At 39.7% G+C, this 25,071-nt stretch overlaps 2 protein-coding genes across 23 annotated transcripts in view; one reads left to right on the plus strand and one right to left on the minus strand.

Moving 5' to 3' along the window:
• Positions 1-13,689, plus strand: part of cep170aa (centrosomal protein 170Aa) — a 62,488-nt gene extending 48,799 nt beyond the window's left edge. For 3 of the 20 annotated variants that reach the window (XM_053232564.1, XM_026938511.3, XM_034302628.2), the window contains 10 exons: positions 701-836; positions 1,860-3,332; positions 4,563-4,628; positions 6,347-6,587; positions 7,826-8,006; positions 8,277-8,453; positions 9,554-9,642; positions 9,758-9,851; positions 10,003-10,054; positions 11,440-13,689. In XM_053232564.1, coding sequence (XP_053088539.1) covers positions 701-836; positions 1,860-3,332; positions 4,563-4,628; positions 6,347-6,587; positions 7,826-8,006; positions 8,277-8,453; positions 9,554-9,642; positions 9,758-9,851; positions 10,003-10,054; positions 11,440-11,642 — 2,712 coding nt within the window. In that variant the 3' untranslated portion in view covers positions 11,643-13,689. Of the gene's footprint in view, positions 1-700; positions 837-1,859; positions 3,333-4,562; positions 4,629-6,346; positions 6,588-7,825; positions 8,007-8,276; positions 8,454-8,613; positions 8,915-9,553; positions 9,643-9,757; positions 9,852-10,002; positions 10,055-11,439 lie in introns of those variants that run through there. The other 17 variants (XM_026938591.3, XM_026938519.3, XM_026938555.3 and 14 more) reach the window with 17 other exon arrangements.
• Positions 13,690-14,034: 345 nt separating this feature from the next.
• Positions 14,035-23,252, minus strand: dync2li1 (dynein, cytoplasmic 2, light intermediate chain 1). Of its 3 annotated transcripts, none has more exons than XM_034302630.2 (14): positions 23,103-23,252; positions 22,010-22,166; positions 21,827-21,861; positions 21,679-21,748; positions 21,495-21,583; positions 21,072-21,264; positions 20,923-20,991; positions 20,675-20,752; positions 18,470-18,549; positions 18,250-18,320; positions 17,983-18,071; positions 17,791-17,883; positions 16,362-16,460; positions 14,035-14,151 (listed from the first exon to the last, which is right to left on the minus strand). In XM_034302630.2, the coding sequence occupies exons 1-13, from the start codon at positions 23,114-23,116 to the stop codon at positions 16,398-16,400; spliced, it is 1,101 nt and encodes a 366-aa protein (XP_034158521.2). In that variant the 5' UTR covers positions 23,117-23,252; the 3' UTR covers positions 14,035-14,151; positions 16,362-16,397. The 3 variants fall into 3 exon arrangements, with proteins under 3 accessions (XP_034158521.2, XP_026789791.3, XP_026789782.3); XM_026933990.3 differs by having other exon boundaries at positions 14,035-15,168; XM_026933981.3 differs by having other exon boundaries at positions 14,035-16,460.
• Between the last annotated feature and the right edge of the window lie 1,819 nt (positions 23,253-25,071).

Consider the following 25,071-nt stretch of genomic DNA (forward strand, 5'->3'; position numbering starts at 1 on the left):
CATAAACATGGCCAAGAATAATGGAGCCATGCAGTCAACAAACCCCACTATCCTAGTGGCATTGTGTTTAAAGACAATAGACACTAGATCACAGTGCCTAACTCCAGTGCTAGAGAGCCAGAGTTCAACCCAGTTTGGTGATTTCCCTGCTCTAAAACTCATAATTAACATGTTAGTTGAATCCCCAAGCTGTGCACGACTGGAGTTGGGCCACGAAGGGTCTATGAGGTGAATACTGCTTGAAAGGTTAGTCTTACATTACCAAGGAGGAGAAAATTTCTTTAGCGATAATTATTTTAGATAAAAAAAAACAGAGCCCATACAACATTAGATACGTGTTTAAAATTTTGGTTTGTGATGGAGGTGGATTACCGTGTGATACAGAATAAATATGGGAAAGAGGCTGATTAATTTTACATGGATCAACCAATTAAGCCTCTTGCATTAATATTCGAGCATTAACTTATAGCTAATTAATAAATCATCATGTATATTTTATTGCAATCCCATCCATATACTTGTATACACTGGAACATTTTAGTACACAGTACAGTACACTGGACAATGCACTATACAAGACACATCAAGAAGAATAATATAAGCAAAACTGCAAATTATGTTATCAGACGTAAAGGGGGGATTTTGATGTGACTCAATGGGCGGGATGTACTGATTGAATACATATGTATTTTATTTGTAGGGCCTTTTGGAGGAATCGGTTGCAGTTGGCAGTGCACACTGGGTTTCCCAATGGGCCACTTTAGCTGCTAATCACACAAGAACTGATCCTGAAGGTTCCGGGGCAGAACCCACACACTTCGTCCATCAAGAGCGAGGTATATGTCTCTGTCTCTAGATACACTACAATACCCTGATGTAAAATTTGAATTGCTGGTATATTTTCCATATTATTAATAGACAAACTGTCACCAGCAGTCATGGCTCAAAACAGATTTTTTTTTTTTAATGTTTTTTTAATTTTATGAGGAGAACCAGAGATGTCAGGATTTTTAGCCATAGCAGTTTAGATTTTGGCTCCTTGCATACAGTGATACAGGAGCTAAAAACTATGATTTTGTGCTTTCTCAGCGAAAGCAGTGGTCAGACCAAACAAAAATAAAATTCACCCAGCAAAAAAGCCAGTTCACCGAAGGGGAAAGGACGCAGGACGTGAAAGATACACATTTGCTTCTGGTAGTGGTTTCTTTTGCTTTGTGCCTACTTTATATAGGTGAACTTTGATCTGTGAATTCATAAACCTGTGAGCCAAAAGAGAACAAGTGGGTGGGACTGTCTCTTTGGTCATTAGAAAAATAGTAAGTAGGGCACAAATGGAAAATTTTGCCTCACTGTTTTCTTACTGTTGCCAAAGACAGTTTGCGTAGAGACAGCCCACTGATTAAAATATGAATACGACTTACACTCAGCATGGCAGCTGTATTAAGCAAGTCCCTCCCCTCATTTAATAAGATCCAATTCAAATCTGTGTTTGAAACATCATCTTGTTGATCAGTTTCTCCCCATTCAAGTAGATAGGTACCTGGTCTTGTATGACTGACAATAACTGCCTTTGAGGGTTGAAAAGATAGTTGCAGAGTGGACAGATTTATTACAAGGACTTTGCTGTTGCTTGCATCTGGGAAAAGAAAATTGCTAGCTAGCTACCATTAACAAATGCAAAAATTCAAATTTCTGCCATATTTAGGCAGACTAATGATGTGGTACATAAACACAGCAGCTTCTTGTTGTTGGAAAGTGTAATAATTTCCTGATGACTCAGCAACATCAATGTGCCACTACCAATCTACTACTAATCTTATCTTCAAATCCATAAGCATGTCATAATATTTGTCTTTCAGAAGCTGATGCATTTGAGTCAGGTGTGTCTTTGAGGAGCACCAGCTCTGCTACCTCCAGCCAGGCTGAACGGAAGAGGAGGACACTGCCTCAGCTCCCCACTGAGGAGAAAAGCAGGCCGGGGAAGTCCTCCACCACCATAGGACTACGCTCTGAGATCGGTGAGAAGCAAGACACAGAACTCCAAGAAAAACAGCACAAAGGAGATGGTGAATGTGTTTCCACTCCCACCAAGAAAGACATTACGAGTGGAAAGACAAATGAAGTGCAGACAGCCTCTTCCAAGCCACCTGCGCCTCCTGTGGGAGTTGTAGAGAAGCAGAGTGAGGAGTCTCGCAGGAGGCGTGCTGAGGACAGGAGCAAAGTGAGTGATGGCGAGCGGAGCGGGAAGCCCCTGGTGCGTCAAGGCAGCTTTACCATCGACAAGCCAAGTGCCAATGTGCCACTTGAGCTTATCCCACGCATCAACCAACGGCAGTCTGGCGGCCGAGAGCGCAGTGACTCAGCTGGCAGCATGGACACGGCCACACTGCTCAAAGACACAGAGGCTGTTATGGCCTTTCTAGAGGCCAAGCTGCGGGATGAGAAAAAGCTGGACCCGTCGCCACCCCCTGGCTACCCTTCAGGACGCTCTTTTTCCCCAGAGTTGGATGCTGATGCAGCTAAAGCAGCAGGCCGCACTGAAATGCCACAGAAGCGCCGTTCTCTCAGCAGTCTGCACAGAGAGAAAAGCAACATGAGCTCAGCTGGAAAGAGCACAACCAATGCACGGGATCGACTGGAGAGGAAAGCCAAACCCAAGACCTCAGATGGGCGTCTGGATACCCGTCGCTCTGCCCATACAAGTCAGCGTGCCCGCCAGCCCTCCATGGACCTGACAGATGACGAGCAGACATCCTCGTTGCCCATTTCTGACGTACTCTCTGATGACCAGGAGAATGGGCGTAACCCATTCACCTTCACTGATGACTTGCTGCACTCCAAACTGGACTCCTCTAAAGTTGCTAGAGCCGCTAAATCCAGCAGGACGCCCCAAGCCAGCACTGCTACTATGGGCAAGCCTCAGTTGCCTCAGCCTCGGCCCACAAGGGCATCTCTTCTGAGACGTGCTCGACTTGGAGACACATCTGACACAGACCTGGCAGATGCGGACCGGGTATCAGTTGCATCCGAAGTGTCCACAACCAGCTCCACATCCAGGCCACCATCAGGCAGGAAGGCACCATCTCGCATCGACATGCTGGCACAGCCCAGACGCACCAGGCTTGGGTCCATGTCAGCGCGCAGTGACTCAGAAGCCACAGTGTCCCGCAGCACTACATCGAGGATATCAGCTGAGACAGCTCTGAGACTGGGCTTGCGCCCGACCAACCCAGCCGACAGCAAGCTGAACCCACGCCTTCGGGCAAACAGTGTCTCCAAGCTGACAGACACCAAAACCAAGACCACGCCATCCATCTCCAGTGCTCCAGCAGGTGACACATTACTCACATTACTCCTTCCCTGGTATGGTATGGAATTAAGTATTGTCGCAATGGAAATGAATTATGTATAACCACACTATCCTAATTGGTTAACCATAAAAAGGACTACAAGAATGCTATAAGATTAATTTAGAATAAGAGAATTTGAAGACAAGCTCCATGATACTTGATACTTGATATAACATCAAGCAATCTCTTAATTCTGTGCTTCTTCTGCTTTCTTCAATACAGTAAGTTGTTCCTCAAAATGACTACCCAGGGTGTTTAGCTTAATAGTCCACTACTAAAATGTACAACCTATTCACCAGCTAGTCACATTTAGCATTTCTCTTCACCATAGTTACCGCCAAACATTTCAGTGACTTCGGCTGCCTCCAGACACTAGCATCAGTGGCTAACCTGACACAAATTACTCCAATTATGATTGGCCTGCCAGGGTTTAAATTACGAATTATCTAGTCCTTTTATATTGAGCCTCATAAACCTTATTATAAAAGTTATTTTAAAATGGACCAAAGTGACCACTGAGTACATGTACAAAAAACAGGCCTTTAACCACTCAACTATGACAGGAGTAACTGGAGCATATCAAGACATGTTCATGAAGTGCTCATTGAGCATTTAGGTTTTTGTGTCAAGACTGTCATGAATGTTTTCAATGCCACTCATGTATAAAGAGTTAACCCTGGATTCAACTTCATTGAGGCCTCATGTCTAGAGAGATTAGACATGTTTTCAGTTTGCCTGGCCCATTTCACTAGGGGGAAACGTTTCTTTCTGGCCGTGTCTCAGGCTTCTGGGCTTAATGGCATCAATTATTGATTTTGGTTGCCTTCTCTCAGTCTCAGCCAGTTACATTGCACCACACTGTGTGCTGGCATTAAACACGCAGCTTTTCTGAAACAGGGTGTTCCACTGGAAATGTCCTGGCAAGAAGAACGATCATCAGATTCATATCTCAAGGGCAGATCGGTAAACAGGATGTAGAACTTGTGTCTGGGATAGATGGGATAGATGCCTTCGCCTCAACACATACACTGTAATTGCCAGGAAGTAGCTCTGACAAATTAAAATAAGGGTTAGTGAGGTCTACACAGAGAGATGTACCCATTCTGAGACCAGTTTTCTTTCCCACAGACACCGACATTTCTTTCTCTGTATGCCTGATTGTTGTTGTCTGTCATCTGTTGTTGTCCCTGCATGCATATGTTATTCATAAAGAGCACATTCACACAGAGATGTCTCAACCAGAGCCAGAGGATGACCTAGCAGACGAGGAGCCCATGGGTACTGTACCACCTCTGGGCTGCGTGTGCTTTTTGCTGTGTGTGTGTGTGTGCTTGTGTGCTTTTGTGTATTTGTGCCATCGTCTGTGCATGTCAGACCTTGGTCAAATATGAATCTAATGCAATAATGAAAACATGCAAATACTTACAGTGCTCCTTTCCAGGACCTTGATAAGAGCCTTGCATTCTGTGGGTGTGGTTTTCATAAACTCTTGAATGTAGAAGTTCCACAGTAAAATCATATATTCATATATTTAGAAATTTATGTGCATACTTAAGCTGCATATTTTCAGTACACCCAAATCCCCATATTTGGGGGAGGATGGACCATGGAAAAGATGGTCATGTTGGATGACTGGACCACCTTTAGGTGGTTCTAGTGAACTAGCATTAGTGTAGTTATATTATTTTTCTTTTGTTCCAATGCATTTGAATTATGCATTTTCGTCATGATAAGAAACAGAAATAATGCAAAATGAGTCTTTAAAAGGTTGAAAGATTAATACAGTACATTGAGAAGAATGCAAAGCCCACACTCTCAAGGAGATGATTAGTGTGAAAAGACAAGCTGGACTTAAAAAGAATTAAATTTACTTACTTTTTTTTTTCTTCTTTTTTTGGAAATTTTATTTAGAATAAGTTGTTTCAGAACAGATAACCTCTGGATTAGAGGGTTTGGGTGTACTCTTTAGGTAATGATGTCTGGGGGCCACAGCACAGAGCAAAGTGTACAACATATGCCAAATGTCCCAATACGCAAAGTCACCAGACTCTGCTGATGCAAGCTTTGAGCAAGGGGAATTAAAGGCTTCAAGTACAGCTTGTGTTGGATAGGCTCCCCCTGATGGCAATCATTCAGACTGCTCAGGCATATGATGAGCAAGCACAATGTCAAAGCCTATATTTTTTTATAGTTAATGATGACATAACATAGAGAAGATCGCAGAGTATGAGCTTGGTTGTAACATTAACCAGAATTTTTTTTTTCCTTTTTTTTTTTTGCTGGGGGATGCTATAGTGCATTGGATAGATTGTTATTTATTTTTTGCTTGTTCTGGGATCATGTGCACTGACTTGATATTTGACTTTATATATATAAAAAAAAATCCTGTCCAATCCTGATTGTAACAAGGTTTTGCAGGACTAATGTAAGGCATGTTATATTGTTTGATTGCACATATATAATATTAATATCACGATAGCTGGGTATTAGTGATTATTCTATTCATTCTATTATTAAGATTTATTTTATTCTAAAGAAAAAGAATCATGTGTGGCCATGGGTAGATATTAACAAAACAAATGGTCATGTGATTAAACCTTGTGTCAGTGGGAATGGCGATGATACATTTGAACCATTTGTGCCTTTGCTGTTCTTCTCATCTTCTAACGCAGGTTTCACTGCTGCTGTGTCTAATACTGACAAGAATCTTGATCTCAAATAATGACGAGATTTTTGAACCCTTTTTCCTCACCCCTCATCACCCCCCCCCTTCTCTCTCTCTCTCTCTCTCTCTCTCTCTCTCTCTCTCATGCTTTCATTAGAACCATATTTATTTTGTAGTATATGGCATGTTCAATATGCTATTATTCACTCAGCTTCTCGCAGTAGATAAACTATGATTTGCTGGTGCTGTAGCATATTTAGAAGTCTAAAATATGGTCAGCTGGTATAGCCTCTGGTCCACACAATAACCACAAGTTCCTGTGTGTCTGCAGCCAGCAGCAGGTGGCGGCGACTTAATACAGAATACGGCTCAACCTCTGAGGACGAGTTTGGCTCGAACAGGAACTCCCCCAAAGCCGGGCGTCTGAGACCAGGCACTGCTCTGCGTACCAGTAGACTGAGCAGCTCGGGCACAGTGACAGCAAGCCCGGGCAGCATCACCATCAAACACAGGATGAGGGAGCAGGAGGAGTACATCAGAGACTGGACAGCTCACAGCGAAGAGATTGCCAGGTACTGATCAACTCCATGTTCCTCAGACTCACTACAAGGGCACTCCATAGCCACCTACAAGGAAATAGAACTAGAATCCACTCCCTTTCTTACTAAAGGAGCAAAGATTATACACTATACTGAGTGGACGATCACAATCTTTGTGAATTAGGCAGGTTTTAATGTCGCCACTTCATTTCAATGTCTTCAATTTTCTATTTACGATAATACTTAGCTGCCTTGTGGAGACAGACACTGAAGTCTAGTCACAGATTTCTTTGTCCATTCCATTCGAACACTGCTCTGAGGTTGTTGAGGGTGGAGGAGTTAGAGAGGACGTTAACACAGAGACACAGACTGACTTCCTGTACATTATGACCACAGAGCACTCCATCTGTTTATTCTCTCCACTCAGTCTCTCTTATTCACTATTCTTTTCCTCTTGCTCTCTTTCTGAAACAATTTTATGCCTGCAGCTGTCTCTTACTGCTAATCACATGTAAAATCAGTAGAGAGCAGAGCACTCCAACTTCACTACAATGCTCCTGTGTAAGAAAATAACAAAATAGTGATTACGCAGCACGGTTCAGCCAGATGTTCATCATGTGCTCAGAGTAGCAGCCACTGCCGCAGGGGAATTTCATTGTACCCCTTACGATTATATTTATTCTCGTGTAAGTTTGCTGAATCTGTCAAAACAGAAATATGTCTAAATGTTACCCAATATGTAGTTAATCAGTCAGGAACCCACTCTCACTCTCTCATGGAAGTCTGTCTCATGTCTCAAAATCTTTTCTATAAATGATGATAGATAGCAGGGATAGTCATATTTTCTTGAAAAGATGTTAAGTTCAAACCTATATTATCATCCACAAAATTTCCAATGTCAACTTTGTGAGACAGGCCTAGGTGGCAGGATGATACCAAATTGCACTAATGATGGTATTTTTCCAAGATGGCTACACCCGTAATGTGAAGTTTTATTTGTTATCATTAAAGTCATACTATGTTTGAAACCACATCAGCAAGTCTGTGACTATTACTTGAGTGAACTGCATACAGAGTTTGAGAATAAAGTGTATATAATGCATGTCTAATGATGTACAGTTATGTTTTTTTGTTTCATTGGCGTTATGTATTTTGGTTTTCCACTGGTTTTGTGAGCATGCTGTGCAGGGCCCACCTTGTGTGACTTTTGTGCCTTGTTTTGCATGTTTATGACCTCCCCTAGTTTTGGGCACCCCTCTGATGGTTAACAGGTTATTCCCCTGTGTGCGCAGGATCAGTCAGGACTTGGCCAAGGATCTGGCCATTCTGGCGCGAGAGATCCATGACGTGGCCGGCGAGATCGACTCGGTCAGCTCCTCCGGCACAGCACCAAGCACCACGGTGAGCACGGCGGCCACCACGCCCGGCTCTGCCATCGACACCAGGGAGGAGGTACAGCCCACTTCCCTAGAGAACTTACACCACACCACCAGCTTAAAGACTAAAATATGGGCTTTTCAATAAACATTTTGATAATGCTTATAAAAGCCTGTAAACATGTAGCTTTCATTCCCTGTTAGCCACAGAGACTTCCCAATCTATCCCATCCATGGTCAGGATAACAATCGGGAGCATTTATATTATATAACGTTACAGAGCAGAGCAGCAGTAACACTGACCTCCATTCTTCATCACTTCACCCTCTCATTTCATTACTTGTAGTTGGTAGAGCGAGTTTTTGATGAAAGTTTGAACTTTCGGAAGATCCCCCCTGTGGTGCAGACCAAGACTCCAGAGATGAACGGACGACCAGTGGAGCTGCGGCCTCGAGCCCCGGACAGTCTGGACCCCCAGCATGCCCTGCGCAGACGCACATGGAACCGAGATGAGGTCAGACCGGTATGAACCTAATAAATGCACCACTGTAAGATATACATACTGAAATTTAGACTCATACATGTTCATTGTGTGTGAAGATAGATGCAGCTTCCCATATGCAGCATTTAGTCCTTTTGAATCAAGCCCTTTGAGTTTTCTACCATCTGTGCGGTTCATTTAGACAAGGAGAGTGAAAACGCTGCAATCACACTCGGGTGCGGACCAAACCAACATGTCTAAGACTGTCTGAGTAAGGTAGTCTCAGTCTGGTTCCAATCAAACTCGGTTCGATTCCAGTGAGAAAGCGATTTGACCCTGAATCGACCCAACTGCAGGAATTGAACCAAATATGCTGTGTATTTTGGGTTGTGGACGACAGTTTTTTTGAGGTGCAATCTGGGCCAAAGGACAGAGCTCAGAGCTGCAGGAAATGCCATGTGTTCTGGATATCTGGACTGATAAAGAAAGAGAGAAAATAAATGGTGGATATGATATTCAAAATATTTTGGTTATTTACTTACCACTTACTATGTAACTATGAAGAGTTTTTTGTATGAACTCTTAATTATGTAATAATATATTTAGCTCAGACTCTGTGTTCTCCATGTTTCTTAATTTTTATGATTAATATGTACACTTGTTAAAAATTTGTTTACTTGTTTCCATTTCTGTGTTTCTGACCAGTGAATAAAAGAGATCTACAAGTATGTTTTCAACCCTACACACCCTTTTGGTTTGTTTAATTAAGTGCAGTGTGAAACCAGACCAAAAAGGAAATGATTCAAAAGTATGAATTTTGTTCTGATTCGGCAAATGAATAAACCTTTACCAAGTGTACATGAGGTGAAGAAGTGCCCTTGGTTTCATTCTAATATGACTGCTGATCTCATTACTTTGACAGTCGGATGAATTTTTTTCTCTGCACTGTGGTACTTTACCATATTTTCAGATTACGAATGCAGTTTGTAAGTGTTAGTCATTTTATATGTCTTTTAAAGTAATCTTTTAATGTGTACATTGCACATGGACATACACATACTTCTTCAAACTAATCTACACTCTGGAGTATAGTTGTGTTTTTATGTCTGAAATGCTTACAATCCTGTTGTATGATCTTGCAGGCGGTGCTAGACAGCTTGCTGCTGACATCAGTCGCTCAGTTGTCCTCCAAAGTCCGCCAGTCTGTGGACAAAACAGCAGGCAAAATCAAGTCAGTACTAAAAGAATTCACACTCATCATCATCATTACCAAATACAAAGCACAGAAATATGTGAGTTATTTTACTGAAGCATAATGTTGGAAATGCTTGTGTTCTATCATCAAGGATTTTGTTCAAGGACAAGGACAGGAACTGGGACGACATTGAGAGCAAACTGAGCTCCGAGACTGATATACCACTTCTCAAAACCACTAACAAGGTGTGTTCAATAAGACAATCACTATTGTCACCTTATATAAGCATGTCAAAGCACCAGTTTTAGATATTTGACCAGGTTTGCTAGTCTCCAGAATACCACTTAATACTTTGTAATATTATTATTAATACAAATGATTTTGTAATTTTTATAGGAAATCTCGACCATTCTAACAGAGCTGAAGAGGGTGGAAAAGCAGATCCAAGGTGAGGTTGAAACCAATACGTCATCCTTCTCGTAACTGCTTACTCACACTCAAGCTTTTGGTCCAGAGTGTCTGATTTGACCTCTTCTCTGAAGAGAGATTTGAGCAGCGTTAGCTCACTGATTAAAATCTGTGCTGTTGAGACCTTGAATCTTTGCAAGTATAAAGTGTATACCGTATTATGATGGACAACATGATATCCATTAAAGAGTGAAGCCAAAATGTCACTGATGCCCTCTAGTGGCTGGCTGCAGTACCATTTTTAACCCCACCCAAACTTATAGAAATGAATATAAAGCCCTAGTCCTAGTAATTTCCTGTAACATGTTTTAAAACTGGGTTTTGTTGGTTCTAAAAGATAGTTTTATGTCAGAGTCTCTTTCAGGATATTTCTCAATGATATATGTTTATGAACTCACAGCTCCAGGGTCCTCGGTTTGATCCTGAGCTTTCTGTGCATGTTCTCTCTGTGTCCGTGTGGTTTTCCTCCCATCTCCATAAAACATGCCAGTAGGTAAACTGGTGACTCTAAATTATTGCCGCTAGGTGTGAATGAGTGTGTGAATGTGTGTGTGAATGTGTGTGTGAATGTGTGTGCATGGTGCTCTGTGATGGACTACCATCTCAACCAGAGTGTATTCCTGCTTCATGCCCAGTGTTTCCGGGTTAGGCTCCAGATCGGCTGTGACCCTGACCACGATGAATGGTCACTGTAAATGAATAAATGAATGAATGATATGTGTATTATAGAAGATGGTATACAAAGCACTAGTATATAGTATATTCATTGCATGTGAATAGTTGTATGGTTTAAAAATGGAGCCTGAACGTGCAGGCTATAGCGTTAATGTGGGCATGGCTAATCCTCTGTTACAACTCCTGTTTTTTATGGTTATTATTCTGCATTATTATATTATATGTATATATTTCTGTTTAATGGTTTCACCAGTAGCCTCATTAGACCGTCTTTTTCCAGAAAAGTAAAGTAGCTGTCATCCATCTCAGAGCACTGTAATTGCTGTAAATGTATAATTTCCTGCAGGTTGAAGAATAATTAACCTCTTATTAGGTATTCCATTTATTTTTGGAAGATGACGCACTGCATGCTTGTACACAAAGCTCTCCTTTTTATCAGTTAATGGAAGTAAATTCTGTAACATGTCCATAATGAGTACGGATGGGAATCAGACAGAAACACTGCCTTCCTTCTCTGCTGCACAGGCTCGGGCTCCAGTTTTAATTTACTTCATAAATCTGATTAACTTTTGGCTTCGCAGCAGCACAGTGGGAATCAGTTTTCATGTAGTACTGGTATTTAATATAATAAGTATGTTTATGTACTTTGAGTATATATATTTAAGAAAAATCTTCCTCTCTGTTCTGTAGCCATAAATATCATGGTAGACCCTGATGGAACCCTCGACGCTCTTACCAGTCTAGCCCTGGCGAGTCCCACCACACCCAAACCCAAGCCCAGCAGTGGAGCCTCCAAACCCTCCTCCACCATCTCCCCTAACCGAGAGCTCCCCAGCCCTGGAATGAGCCGTCCTCAAGCCAGTGGAGAGGCGAGCGCCATTAGTAACAAGTGAAGGACAAGAACCCTCAGAATTGAGCGAACTGGACCTCTAATACCTAATTTTCTCTGAACTGATAGACCTTTACCTGTACATACTGTCTGTACCCCTCCCTTCCTGCGCTCCACTGGAATGTCCATCTTTCTCCAAGTGAAGTTATTGAAAGTCACACCTGTGGATTTGGACAGTGATATACACATATACAGTGCAGCTACACAAGCACACACAGCTGCTGGTGAAGAAGAGGTGAAGGGCCATTGATCTGAGGCTTGTTATGCTGGACTTCTTCCTCAAGTCTGTGTGTCTGATGTTAGAACCAACTGCTTGTATGTGCTGCAAGTGTGTATGCGCTCATCCAGGCATGAAGCAAGTGGACTTCATAATTCAACTTCAGCAAAAACGACTCCGAGTGCCTGTCTTCTCTCCTCTGTAAGCATTCTCTTCTGCGAATAGCAACTTCTTATAAAGTGACTTTTGTGTCAGAAATGAGATGGTGTTGGTTTAAAAGACTTGACAGAGATTTAACCTTGAAGGGAAACTTTATGAGAAGTGTTAAAGATTACGAAGCTAAACATGAACCAGCTTACCAAAGTAAGTCAAATGCTATGCGTGCACTCAACAACTGTAAATTTCATCCAGTTTATTCAACTGATTTTTTTTGGAAATCTGATTTCTTGATTACACAAAGTGCATTTACGCTATTAAAATTAGTATAAGTCAGCTCAGTGATTTTGGCTCCAGTAAACAGAACATTTACTGAATTACTCAATCTTCATGCACTGATTGTTTTTGTAACCTTTTAGACTGATGGATAGGTAGCAAACTTAGTACAAGGTTCCAATATCAATTTAAAAATCAGCAAATGTCTGACATTTAGCCATCGTTTCATTTTCCCAACGTTGGAAGGAAGTGTTCGGGAAAATATGCAGTATTAGACAATGTATTAGTGAAATGTAACATGGTTATGTGTTGAACATCTCTCATTTGCTAAGATCTGTGTGCTTTGTGTTACTGTGACCTGAGCCTTCGAACAAACAGCCTTTAATGCAAGGCTCATTCACATTCTGAATACGTTACGGTCAGTCGAACACGTTACGTTTTAAATCTCAATACACTAACGTTCTCTAATCAGAGTATGCAATTACAGGGAATTAGATACGCAATAGTGAGTGTTGGACAGTTTGTCAGCATTTTCAGAAATCTCCAAAAGCTCATTAGTCATGTTTTTCATGAAGGTATTCCAGCATATGGTGTATGTACTGTATTGTCTTACTCTCCTGTCACCGCTTGCTGCTTGGCTGTATTTATGTTCATGGGGAAGGGTGGGGAATGAGCTTAACCAGCCTTTCATTGTGAATCTGCGTGTCGTAGAGAGAGTAGTGCGACTGTCATTAGGAACTGAAACAATAGTGAAGATAGGTACAGGACTTTTTTTTGTTGATTAATGTATCAGCAAAGTGGCCACTGTGGAAAATCTAGTTCTTGGGCAGTTTAGGAATGAAAATCATAATGTAGCGTGCACAATTGTCATTTTAAGGTTCCTGGACTCCTGTAAGTTAATGTTATGTGTTTTAAAGGCCATACAGGGAATAAAAGGACATGACACCAAAATCATATCTGTACATCATACTGCTCTCATTACAGAATTTATTTTCAGTGGGACGATCCTCCCGCCCCCTAAACACGCCTATCATTTTTTTTAAACAGTAGTATCATTTATAATACTATTGTAAATGTTTTACACGACGGGGAACAGAAAACATGCTTGGTACAGTTTTTTTTGTTTGTTTGTTTCTTTTTTTGTTTGTTTCAGTTTACATTCGCATCTGTAAAATACAATTTTTGTTCTTTTTCATTGTTTTTGATAAATGTGTTTATTTATTTTGGTTTATTTTTGTTCAATGCCTTGAATTTTTTTGCAGCACATTTTTGTTGGTATTTCAATTTTGTTTTTTTATAGAATCATTTCCATGCTCTCAATAAAGGAGAAAGTATTCCTGGACCCTAATTAAACATAATTGTCTGCATATATCCTGCATTTCAATAAAGTCCTTGATCTAAATCATGACTGAAACTTTTTCACCAGAAAGACTTTCATAATTATTTGACATCTATTTATGAAGTCACCTTTAAAAAAAAAATACATACACACATTTTATATTAACACCCCAACAAAGTATATAAACATTAGCCAAAATACATAAAGCCAACACCAGAATTATTGGCATTCTTTAAGAAAATGGGCAAAAATTGTTGCATAAACTCAACACTTTTCTTCTAACAAAAACATTCCTTTAAAAATGCTTCCTTCTGTTTTTTTTTTTTTTAAATCGTTGGTGGAAACTACTGGCCTCCTAAAATATTTCAGAAAATGCAAACTGTCTCCTAAAACATCTTTTTTTTAAAAAAAAAATTGCTCTCAGAAACTGTTACTTCTGTTGCACACATGTAAATTTCCCCATCATCCATCACCATGTGGAAAACCAAAGTGCTTTCAACGCAACACAGAAAGACCTTCATTAACCTGCAAAAGTCAGGTAAAAAGTACATTATCAGATTTTTAAAAAAGTAAGCACAATCAGGGCCATAATAATAATTTAAAAAATGTTCAAAAGTGTGGAATACACAGTGAGGAGGATGGTGAGGAAGTCAAGAAAGAACCCAAAGATCACAGTTTCAGAATTGCACAGTTAGATGTCACCCCCATAACAACCAACTGTTTGTTAGAGTTGCAATAAAGAAACCCTTCCTGACAAACATCCCACTCTGACCTTCACCAAGTGTCTTTAGAACTAAAGTTACAATCATGTGTTATGGTCTAAAGGATACCAAAATCAAACATTTTTATCCATGCACACTATTGTGGCTTAAATAGGAAATTGCATACAAGGAAAAGCACCTGATACTCTTTTGTAAAATATGGAGGTGTATCAGTGATGTTTGCGGCTGTTTTGTGGCTAATGATAGAGTGGTGCTTGTGAATACTGATAGCATCATGAATTCTGTGAAGTATCAGGATATTCTATACCAATACCTGCTTTTAGGAGTTGCCAAACCTAAAAATACAAAGGAATCAAAAATATTCTGCATGGAGTATCCACGATTTCAATATTCTGCCCGGGCCACATCAGCATCTTCGTAAGACCCTGATGGGCCATAATTGGATTATATATACAGTATATATACTATTGACTAACACTAATAACCTTTCTCTGAGATTAGAAAAGGAAGTCTAGGAAAAAGAAGCACTAAAAAAAACTATTAAAATCTATGCACTATTAGGTAATTTATTTATTTAAAACATTTATTATACTATTATTTATTATACTATATACTATGATTATAATAAAAGTTTTTTAATGAATGCATTCTTTTATTTAATCAAACTTTATAGGATACAAGCTGCTGTGATGAGAAACTGGATTAGTCAGTTGGAATGATGCATTTTTCCTGTTTCTGTTTGAAAGCTATTATACAGATAGCTACACTATAAACACAGGGATATGCAGCTGAGAGCTAGTGAAGTAGCTGCTGGAGTTTACTGCAAAAGAAAAGTGGATTTATTAACATGTTTTTTTCAATCATTTTCAGTGTCATAAATGTATTTCATGGCAACATTATTAATATTGAAAGACTCTTTGATGGTAGATTGTGCTGTAAAGAATTGAATAACAAATTCATTTCATCACTGCTCCTGCTGCTGTCTGACATCCACGAGCACATTGCACTTACCAGTTTAATTGTACAGATCAGAAAAACAATTGTTTTATTTTGCATATATACACATCCCTCCAAAATTAATTTCTGGTCACACTATTTCCAGCAAAACACACGACGTGCTTCTGAATCGCTTTTTGATGCGAGTGTGACTTACATCAAGCACAGCACACATTCAGATCATGGTCAAGCCAGGAACAGTAGTAATTGGAGTGCAAGTATATAAGGTGGTTTACAGTAACTACCCTTTGGATATTTTAAAAAGTGAAAAAAGGCCACTGCTCATACATTTCAGTTAAGCACTGTGAGCTGTGTTCGTATGTTTTACAATAGCAATCGCTATGCTACAGATCTGCTGTGAATTGTGGAAGTGCGTGAAAATGTTGAGCAGTAGTGTACTACGGGCCAATCATTTTTCCAAGTTCACGTGGGCCAAATGAAACGAAGCTGAGGGCCAGATTTGGCCCGCAGGCCTTGTGTTTGACACATGAGCTCTGCAGGTATCTGCAACCTTAATAACACACTTATTTTCTCCAGGACAGGCTTTACCAAAATAAATTGTGGGGGTGCCAATAATTTTGAAAACTGTTCTGCAACAAAATGCACTACTCAATAAAAGGTTTTATGTTTGAAAATATATTGTGCTAAAATAAAACGTATACAGCTTCCCCATATGATCAAACTAAAAATATTCCCTGGTGTGTGTCACTGATTTTATATATTAATTTCTGCTCATTTTCATGAAGGGTGCCAATAATACTGGAGATTTCATGAAGTCTGTAATTTACTAAATAGTAAGACATTGGAATAACATTTTATACAATTACTAACTGCATATTTACATGTGCAATTCTTACATTACTGCATCTTTTCAGGAAATAATATAAAAACACGGTATTACAAGCCGTTAAAGCACCGTGTCTGGCCTGTGCTTCAACTACGCATTACGTGTGTATAAGGAACAGTGCCAAAAATTATTTTTCTGAACAAAAAGAGAGAAATGTAGAAATAGCATACATTAATGTTGAGTTTTTGGGGAGAGTTTCTGTAGCTCTAGGACTCCAGGGTCAAGCCTTTCCATGACTTCGCCTGTTCTCGCTTATAATGTTCCAGCTCCTGCAAAGACAACACAAAGGGGGAAATGCTTTAAACATACAACAGCCATTCTTCACTAGGTTCCTTTTTCACCTTCTCACATTTTGTGGATTACTGAACTCATGAAAGGGTTTCAATCAATCAAACAAACAAACTCACTCCATAAATAGTAACTCTTCATGGAACACACACACTGTGCACTTTGACACACTGTCCATTGCTCCATGTGTCTGTTATTTGCACTAAGTACTCCAGGCACTCAGCCATTAGAATGTGAGTGGAAATAAAAATCAGGTGATAGGCTAAATTCTGAAAGGTTAGATAGGGTCACACTATTATTCTGGAGCACTAGACGCTGGTTATCATTAAACTACTGCTGTATTTATGGCCTTTATAAAGAGCTGAAGTGTATAAGCACACCTGAACACAATTAAGCCATTAAAATAATATGTAGTGTTATAAAAAAAGTTATAAAGTTCTTCTGCCATGTACAAATATAACAGGGCATCCAAAGATGGTGAGTTTTAAACAATGTTAGCTAGCTAGGTTACCTTAGCATGGAAGTCTGAAATTTTTTGGTACCACATCATTCTCTAATAATGGGACATGATAAGTTTAAGCTGTTGAGTCTACAGGGGTAATGAGAAAACTATACATTGGCAGTTCTAAATGGAAGAACTGCATTGTGTTAACAAATCCCATCTATATAACCAGAAAAGGCCATAGTGCAAATTACACTACATTGACAAAAGTTTCTGTGGACACCTGACCATCACAACCTTGTTGAGCATTGCATTCCAAAACCACTGGCATTAACATTGAGTTGTTCCTTCTTTGCTGTTATAATATCCTCCACTCTTCTGGGAAGGCTTTCCACTAGATTTTGGAGTGTGGCTGTGGGGATTTGTGTTCATTCAGCCACAAGAGCATTAGTGAAGTCAGGCACTGATGTAGGGTGAGGAGACCTGGGATGCAGTCTGCGGTCCAGTTCATCCCAAAGGTGTTCAGTGGGGTTGAGGTCAGGACTCTGTGCAGGACACTCAAGTTCTTCCACTCCAACCTTGGCACACCATGTCCTCATGGAGCTCGCTTTGTGCACAGGATCACTGTCATGCTGGAACAAGTCTGGGTCCCTTAGTTCCAGTGAAGGGAAAACTTAAAACTACAGCAAACAAAGACATCCAATTGTGCGCTTCCAACTTTGTGGCAGCAGTTTGGGGAAAACCCACATATGGGTGTGATGGAAAGGTGTGCACATACCTTTGGCCACATAGTGTATTAAAAGCTATGCAAATGCTACCACGATCAGACTGGAAGCATGATTATTTAAGTGTATGTGGATTCCGAGTACCTGGTCTTTCTGTGCTCTCATTGCATCTATAATGAGCTCACTGTACTGGGGGTCTTTGGCTGGATCTTTCACTTCTTTACGTTCATTAGTGCTCTGAGGAAAGACATGCAAGAACCATGAGCTTTAAATGGCTTGTGTCAAGTACGTCTCAGTTCTCTTTTGCTTACAATTGTGAGAAGGGTGTTGTGATACCTCTGGAGGAAAAAATCTTTCAAAAACTTTTTTCCATAGGTCCAGTGGAGTTTTAGCATGCAGTGTTCCAAGATCAACATCAACAGATCCTGAATTAAAAAAAAAAAATACTTATAATGCCACTGTGTTACTGTTACTAAATATTCAAAAGATTCAATTCAAAAGATGTCAAATACTGTTATGTGTCTGATGTAAATGTCTACGCTGTATCACTAATACAAAGATGACTGGCTGCAGTAAACAGCAGGTGGTGCTATAAGCATTCACCTATCTGACTGAGAGAGTCCATGCCTGCTGGAATTATGAGAGGTTTGCTGTGGTCTGTTGAAAAGTACTTTCTAAAAAAAAGAAAGAAATGTGCATATAGTTATTATTATCTCACCAGGATGAATTACTAGCTATAAATCTTTAACAGACTGCAGTTATACATCTTCATAAGAAAATAGCTGGTTTACTTTTAATAATCCAGGACCATACAGCTACTTACCCTCTCTCAGTCCCAAAAGCTAGATGATTGAAGAAGTTCTTGACTTTAGACATCGTTGTCTCTGATTTACTGCTAGTGAACTATGAAAAACACATTAGAAAATAGCAGATAATGAGGAGTGAATCTATATTTGGTATCAGCATCAGTTATCTGCTTAACACTAACTATCTAGTTCACCAGCCACTGTGTCTAGTTCAAATGTAGTGTAACTATATATGTATATATGTGTGTGTATATATATATATATATATATATATATATATATATATATATATTAGTTAGTAGTAGTAGTAAATACAAAAAATACTGATAAACTGATAACTTGGCAAAATGTATAGCAGCTGCCCTTATAAGATAAACCTACCATATGCATCAGCACTGAAAAAGTTGTGGGAGTGAGTGGTTTTAACTCTCATGTGGGCGGGACCTGGTGGTCAGATATGAAGCTTGTGTGACCAAGAATTTTGTCACATTGATTAAAATGGGAGTATGTTGGGTGCTTGTGCAGGGCTTGTCTACTGCATACATATATACACCCGTAACCCTGCTCATTTATGCCGTTATGCAGTTATCCAATCATGTGGCACCAGCACACTGCATAAAATCATACAGGTCAAGAGCTTCAGTTAATGTTCACATCAAACATCAGAATGGCGGAAAAAATGTGATCTCTGTAACTTGCATGGTTGTTGGTGCCAGAAGGGCTGGTTTGAGTATTTTAGAAACTGCTGATCTCCTGGGAATTTACACAGAATAGTGCAAAAAAGAAAAAAAAAAAAAACACATCCTGTGAGCAGAGGGTCTGCAGGCTGAAACACCTTGTTGATAAGATCAGAGGAGAATGACCAAAATGGTTTGAGCTGACAGGAAGTCTATAGTAACAATTAAGTACAACCGTGGTGAGCAGAAATGCATCGTAGAATGCACATCAAACCTTGAGGTGGATGTGCAGAAGACCACATCAGGTTCCACTCCTGTCAGCAAAAAACATGACTCTGAGGCTATCATGGGCACAGACTCACCAAAACTGGACAGTGGAAGACTGGAAAAAAGACCAGGTGATTTTTTTTCCTAATCGTCAACTGCCCAGTTTCTGTGAGCCTGTGCCCATGATAGATAGCATTTATTGTCATTGTATTTCTACAACGAGATGAATGGAATGACGGGTCACATCTTCCCCCTATAAGGAGAGTAGAGGTCCTTAAAGCAGCCATGCAAGGCGCTAACGTCCTCTCTCATCCGCGATAGAAGAACATTAACAGAACAGTCAAAGCAATAAACAAAGTCACAAACACATACGACATCATACAATGGAGCAGTTACGTGAGGGGTCTTTTTTGTTGGTTACAGTACGGGAGGGTGGGGGGGGTGGGGGGGCAAGAGATTAGAAAAAAGAAGAAAATGTGACACTGAGGCAGTCCTTGACTAGGGCAGAGTATTTACGAAAACAGTGTGTACTAGCCGAATTTGATATGGTGTGCTTTCGGGAGCTGTTGTTATCACAGCTGTGTGCCTTTGGAGTGTCCGGTGCAGATCAGAGTCAAAACAAAGCATATTCTGCGATGAAGGTCCTCTGGGAGAAAGAAAAATTCTCAGATTCCCGTTCTACTGCTGTCAGTCAAGAACCTGATGTGGTTTTCTGCTGTTGTAGCCCATCCACCTCAAGGTTTTATGTTTTGTGCACGCTGAGATGCCTTTCTACTCATCAGCTTATAGGTGATCCTCAAATAAAGTGTTAAAAAAATGAATAGCTTTACATTATGGCCCTTGCTGATGTAGCCAAGGCAGAAATTGAGTTTGATACCCTTGCTCTAGCAGCAGATTAACACATACTGTGCAAGGAAAAAGATGAGCTATAGTACAGCTGTGCTGAGAGTGGAGCACCACCCAAATAACATCTGGTCAGTGCCAGTGCCTTTCTATCGACTGACGGAGCAGACATACTGTGCAACACTTAGTAACTGTAAATCTATTGCATACTGTAACTGTATACATACAGAGCGAGCTGTATTATAGGTTTACCTGATATAAAGTAGCCATTTAGCTGGCGGGTGGGAAGCTGTTAATTTCCAGTTGTGACCGTTACATATGACTGACAGTATATGTGAGACTTTTTGCTAGTGTACATATATATATAAACAATTTACAACAATGTTGTAAACTGTTTTGTCTTTAGGAGCACAAGAACTATTTAATGAAACTTACTATCAGGGATGCACCATAGTAATGAGCCAGAAAACGCAGGGTCTTACAAATCACCTTCCTCTTCTCTGACTCAAAGTCCTGCACACAGACAGTTAAGTCATTAATGAAGATGATGACCAGCCTCACAACTGCTTCTGATTTTAAAGCGTGCTGTGAAGAACTCCATTCGCATTGACCTATGAATGTGAAGAAAAGGCTAAGTAAGTATGCCATGAAATACATTATTAACCATGCAATGAGATTCTTACCTGAAAGATGTCAAACTTGCTACCGATCATAAGAAGAGGCACAGGGAAGGGGCTAATGAGCTCTTTGTCCTATTGCAGACACCCAGTCTTATGTTAGAGTCAAAAAATAAAACACTTATTATTAATAATAATGGAAGCTGTTTTCTCACTGGGTGGTCTTTGGGGAGGATCCGCAATGCTCTCCTTTGGCTTAGCTGTTTGCTGGGTCTGGACTCTCCTGGCCTCTTGGTTATGGCAAATGCCTTTTCCACTTGGTTTAGAGCTGCCTGAAGGAGTCTCTCCATGGTGGCCCAGAGTGCATTGGGCTTAGACAGGTCCAGTACCAACACCACAGACAGCACGCTGCATGAAGAGGTGTAATCATTTCAAAACAACTTGTAGAAAAGTATAAAATGAGCATGTTCTTTGCAATAACTTAATTAACAATAAACTAATATTACTTAAAAATGCTCCCCTTTACATCAAAGCAAGTGTCAGGGTCATTTTACTTTTATAGTTATGAAATCACCCAGGCTAATTAGTCATTTCAGTATCACTACATGCACACAGACATGAGACCATCAGAGACAAACCTGAGATTCTGAGGAGTGATGGGTATCTGCACAAGATCTGATAAAGATGTGCCTCCTCCCAGTTCCCACAGGTGAGCTACATCTTTGAGCTCATTTAAAAAAAAAAACAAACACCCAAAATTAATCTAAGCATTCAAAAACTTGCCTGGCTTTTTAATGAATTTTGAGAGTGATTTGTTCTTACTGTGCTGTGTGCTCTTGCTCGCCTACCGAATGTGTACTCCAAAGCCAGGGTTGGTTTGGTGGCTTCATCTCTGAATCGAGACATGAAATACATAAGCATTGAGCATCTTTAAATAAGGCCAAAATAATGATTCAAGGCTCTCTCTTACCTGTCAATACACCTGAACAGTATTGTTGTTTTACCCTAAGATGGTATACAGAATAAATGACATATAAAAAAATAATAAATATAGAATATAAAAAAAAATCCTACAACTCACAGTCATTCAGAGTTGTAAATGACTTGTATAAGAGTGCTTAGAATTGTTTATATGATTGTGCTCGTCTTTTACCCCAGTTTTACTGCCCATAAAGAAAACAGTCCTCTCGCACGGAGCATGGCCATCTTCCTCACCACCACCATCATCATCATCGTCCTCCTGATCATGTCCAGTTCTTCTCTCTCTGGCCCGGACCTCATCTGCAGCCAGATCCCACAGTGTGTCGGCACTACAAAACAAAATGACTCTGCTCACAACAGCCTCTGGTAGTTTTTGTCTTACTATCACAGTAGATGCAGGAAAGGATCAGAATATCTGCAAAGCAGCCTCGTCTTTTACAAAATCAAGTGTTTATTTATCCCATCCCCTGCACCTGTCATAGTCTACGCCAGTGCATAGGTGTCATACTATCCGCAAAGTATGCAGTATGCAGTCTGGAAGATCAAAACTGTCTTTTGTTTTGTTATTATTTAACCCTTTCTTGCACAGTGGCCACACTTACGAACAGTCAATTTTCGGTTATTTTTATAAAAATATAAGTTATAAATTATAAGTCACTTCCGAATCACTTGAGACGGTTACTGAAATTGAACATGATGCTGTCATGATGCTGATTTTGGCTGTTCTCACTGTCACAGGTAAAGATATATATCTTTACAAATATTTGCTACAAAATCCCAAATTAAATTTAAGAAAAAGGTCAGTTTGTTCCAGAATTCAATGCTTTACCTTTTTACAAACTTTTTCTTTTTAACTGAAGGCAGATTTTTTTTTTATTGTGTACAATACTCTTGGAATAGTCAAGAATATTCCTATATTCTGTTAAAAAATTATATTTCCTGTAATTCTGGTCATCAATATTAAATATTTTAGTCCTAAGAATCTCACATAAACAAAATAAAATGTTTTTTATTTCAGATATAGTATTTTATTCTTTTTTTTTTACTCATGGTATTCCTACACATTGACAAGACATTTGCTGTTTTTAATTTTAAGTAATAAACAAAATAACCTGGATATATTGTTTAACAGTTTATATATACAAGGTTTATGAAAGGAAGTTCGTTAACGGTATCCGGCTAGCTAGCTACAATAGCAGAACCATAAGCTAACTATCAGGAAAAACTCGAGAAAACGCAAGACTTTTCCTCTATATTGTACTTACCTTATTTTACGCATTATTTCCTGTTGCTGTCTTTTCTTTTTTCGTAGCTTGCTATAATTCAGTCGATGTTTACCGTCCTGAGACCAGCTTGCTAGGCAGCGTTTTCTCAGAAGACTGTTGCGAGGGGCAACGGCGCAAATTGATGACGTGTTAACCAAGTGCCGTATGGGATATGTTGTATCTTGTTTTAGTTTCACTGGCGGGGTGGCTAGCTGGTAGCTATTTAGAAGAAATGTGATTTGAAACCTGTCTGCAGTTTTTCTTCTTACTTTTAAATTAGCAAAATGTAAAAAAAAAATAATAATAATAAAAATAAAAAATAAAGAAGCAGTGTGTAGCAGTAGTCTGTTTGGTCTGCTTGAATTGCAACATGTAAACTGACCAAAAATGAACCACATGTAGTCTTGTGTATGTACTTGTTCCAAATAAATAAATAAATAAATAAAAAGGTAACTGATAGAGATCTATAATGAAGCATAAAAAACTTTTTACGTAACTATGGCAGATAATACTAACAGTAATTAAAGCTGCAAGCAGCATTTTCGGGGGCCAAGCACCCAGACTCAGTGAGCCATGAGAGCACAGGAAAGCAGAGCCATAACTTTAGGCAAAGGGATTCAAGAGTGATTTGTAGTTTCATTCATGGTGTGTATGTCTTCAACCACGGACAGTGGTGTAATTCTCTGACTGTAGGAGGAAAGGTCCAGATGAACAAATGGGCAGCAGGGTGGCACTGCTGCTTTACCTGCCACGACTGCTGTGACCTCTCTGTTGCTACTTTGACCTTTGGTCATGATTGCTACTGCTCCGACCTAATTTTTTTTTCTTCTTGCAATTTAAAAACATCTAAGGTATTTATGTTTTTTTTTTCATCAGTCTGGGCCTTTTTCCCACTTTGTGCAAGTTTAGACAGGTCTTAACATGATGTGAGCCAAATTTGAGAAGGATTGGACAACATTTGGAGGAGTAGCAAAAATGGCAGATGGAAGCATTTTCGGCATGCTATTGTAACTTTTGACCAGTGAGTGTCACTTTCATGAAATCTGTTGTATAGCCTCAGGGCATGGTCCTGAAGATGCCTACCAAGATTTATATCAGTGTGCAAGGTTATTGCTGAGATACAGCCTGATTTTCTATTTGGCGGCTTCGCCATCAGACTTGTTGGCACATTACGGGCAAACCGCTTGGAATATCAACATTCTTTTGAGAACTTTTGTCCGAGTTGTTCTGAATATGAGTTGCGCCAAATTTGGTGTTGATTGGACGTAAGTTGGAGGAGGAATAGTGAAAAACATTTTTTAATGGTTTATCCAAGATGGTCCACAGGAAGTACACTTGAATTTCAGATCTTGGTGTGTGTTCACTTCAGCATACTCCAGGGAATTATAGGAAAAATGAACTGTGAATTTAGCACAAATTCTTCAAATGAGATATGGAAAAAAAATGAAAGTTGTTACAGCTCTTGACCACAAGGTTTTGCAGTCATGAAACTTTTTGGATACATTCAGGGCATGGTCCTGAAGATACGTATCAAGTTTCATGATGATATGTAGCTGCATTGCTGAGACACACCCTCACATTCTATTTTTAGCATTTGTCAATGCATTATAGGAGAATGGTTTTGAATATCAAAATTCCTTTGATAACTTTTGTTCAGAAAGGTCTCAAGATGATGTGAGCCAAATTTGGTGAAAATTGGACAAAAGTTGGAGGAGGAGGAGCAAAAATGGCAGTTAGTTGTAAGCATTTCTGGCATGTTATTGTAACTTTTGATCAGTAGGTGGTCAAAATTTGTTGCATAAACTCAGGTCATGGTCCTAAAGATGCCTACCAAATTTTGTGTCAGTGTTGGGGCGTAATCAAAATTCTTTTGATAATTTTTGTGAGGCTTACTCTGAAGATGATATATGCCAAATTTGGTGATGATTGGACAAAATTTGTAGGAGGAATACGGAAAAAACAGTTTTTG

The sequence above is a fragment of the Pangasianodon hypophthalmus genome, chromosome 3 (genome assembly GCF_027358585.1).
Source record: "Pangasianodon hypophthalmus isolate fPanHyp1 chromosome 3, fPanHyp1.pri, whole genome shotgun sequence".
Lineage (NCBI taxonomy): Eukaryota > Metazoa > Chordata > Actinopteri > Siluriformes > Pangasiidae > Pangasianodon > Pangasianodon hypophthalmus.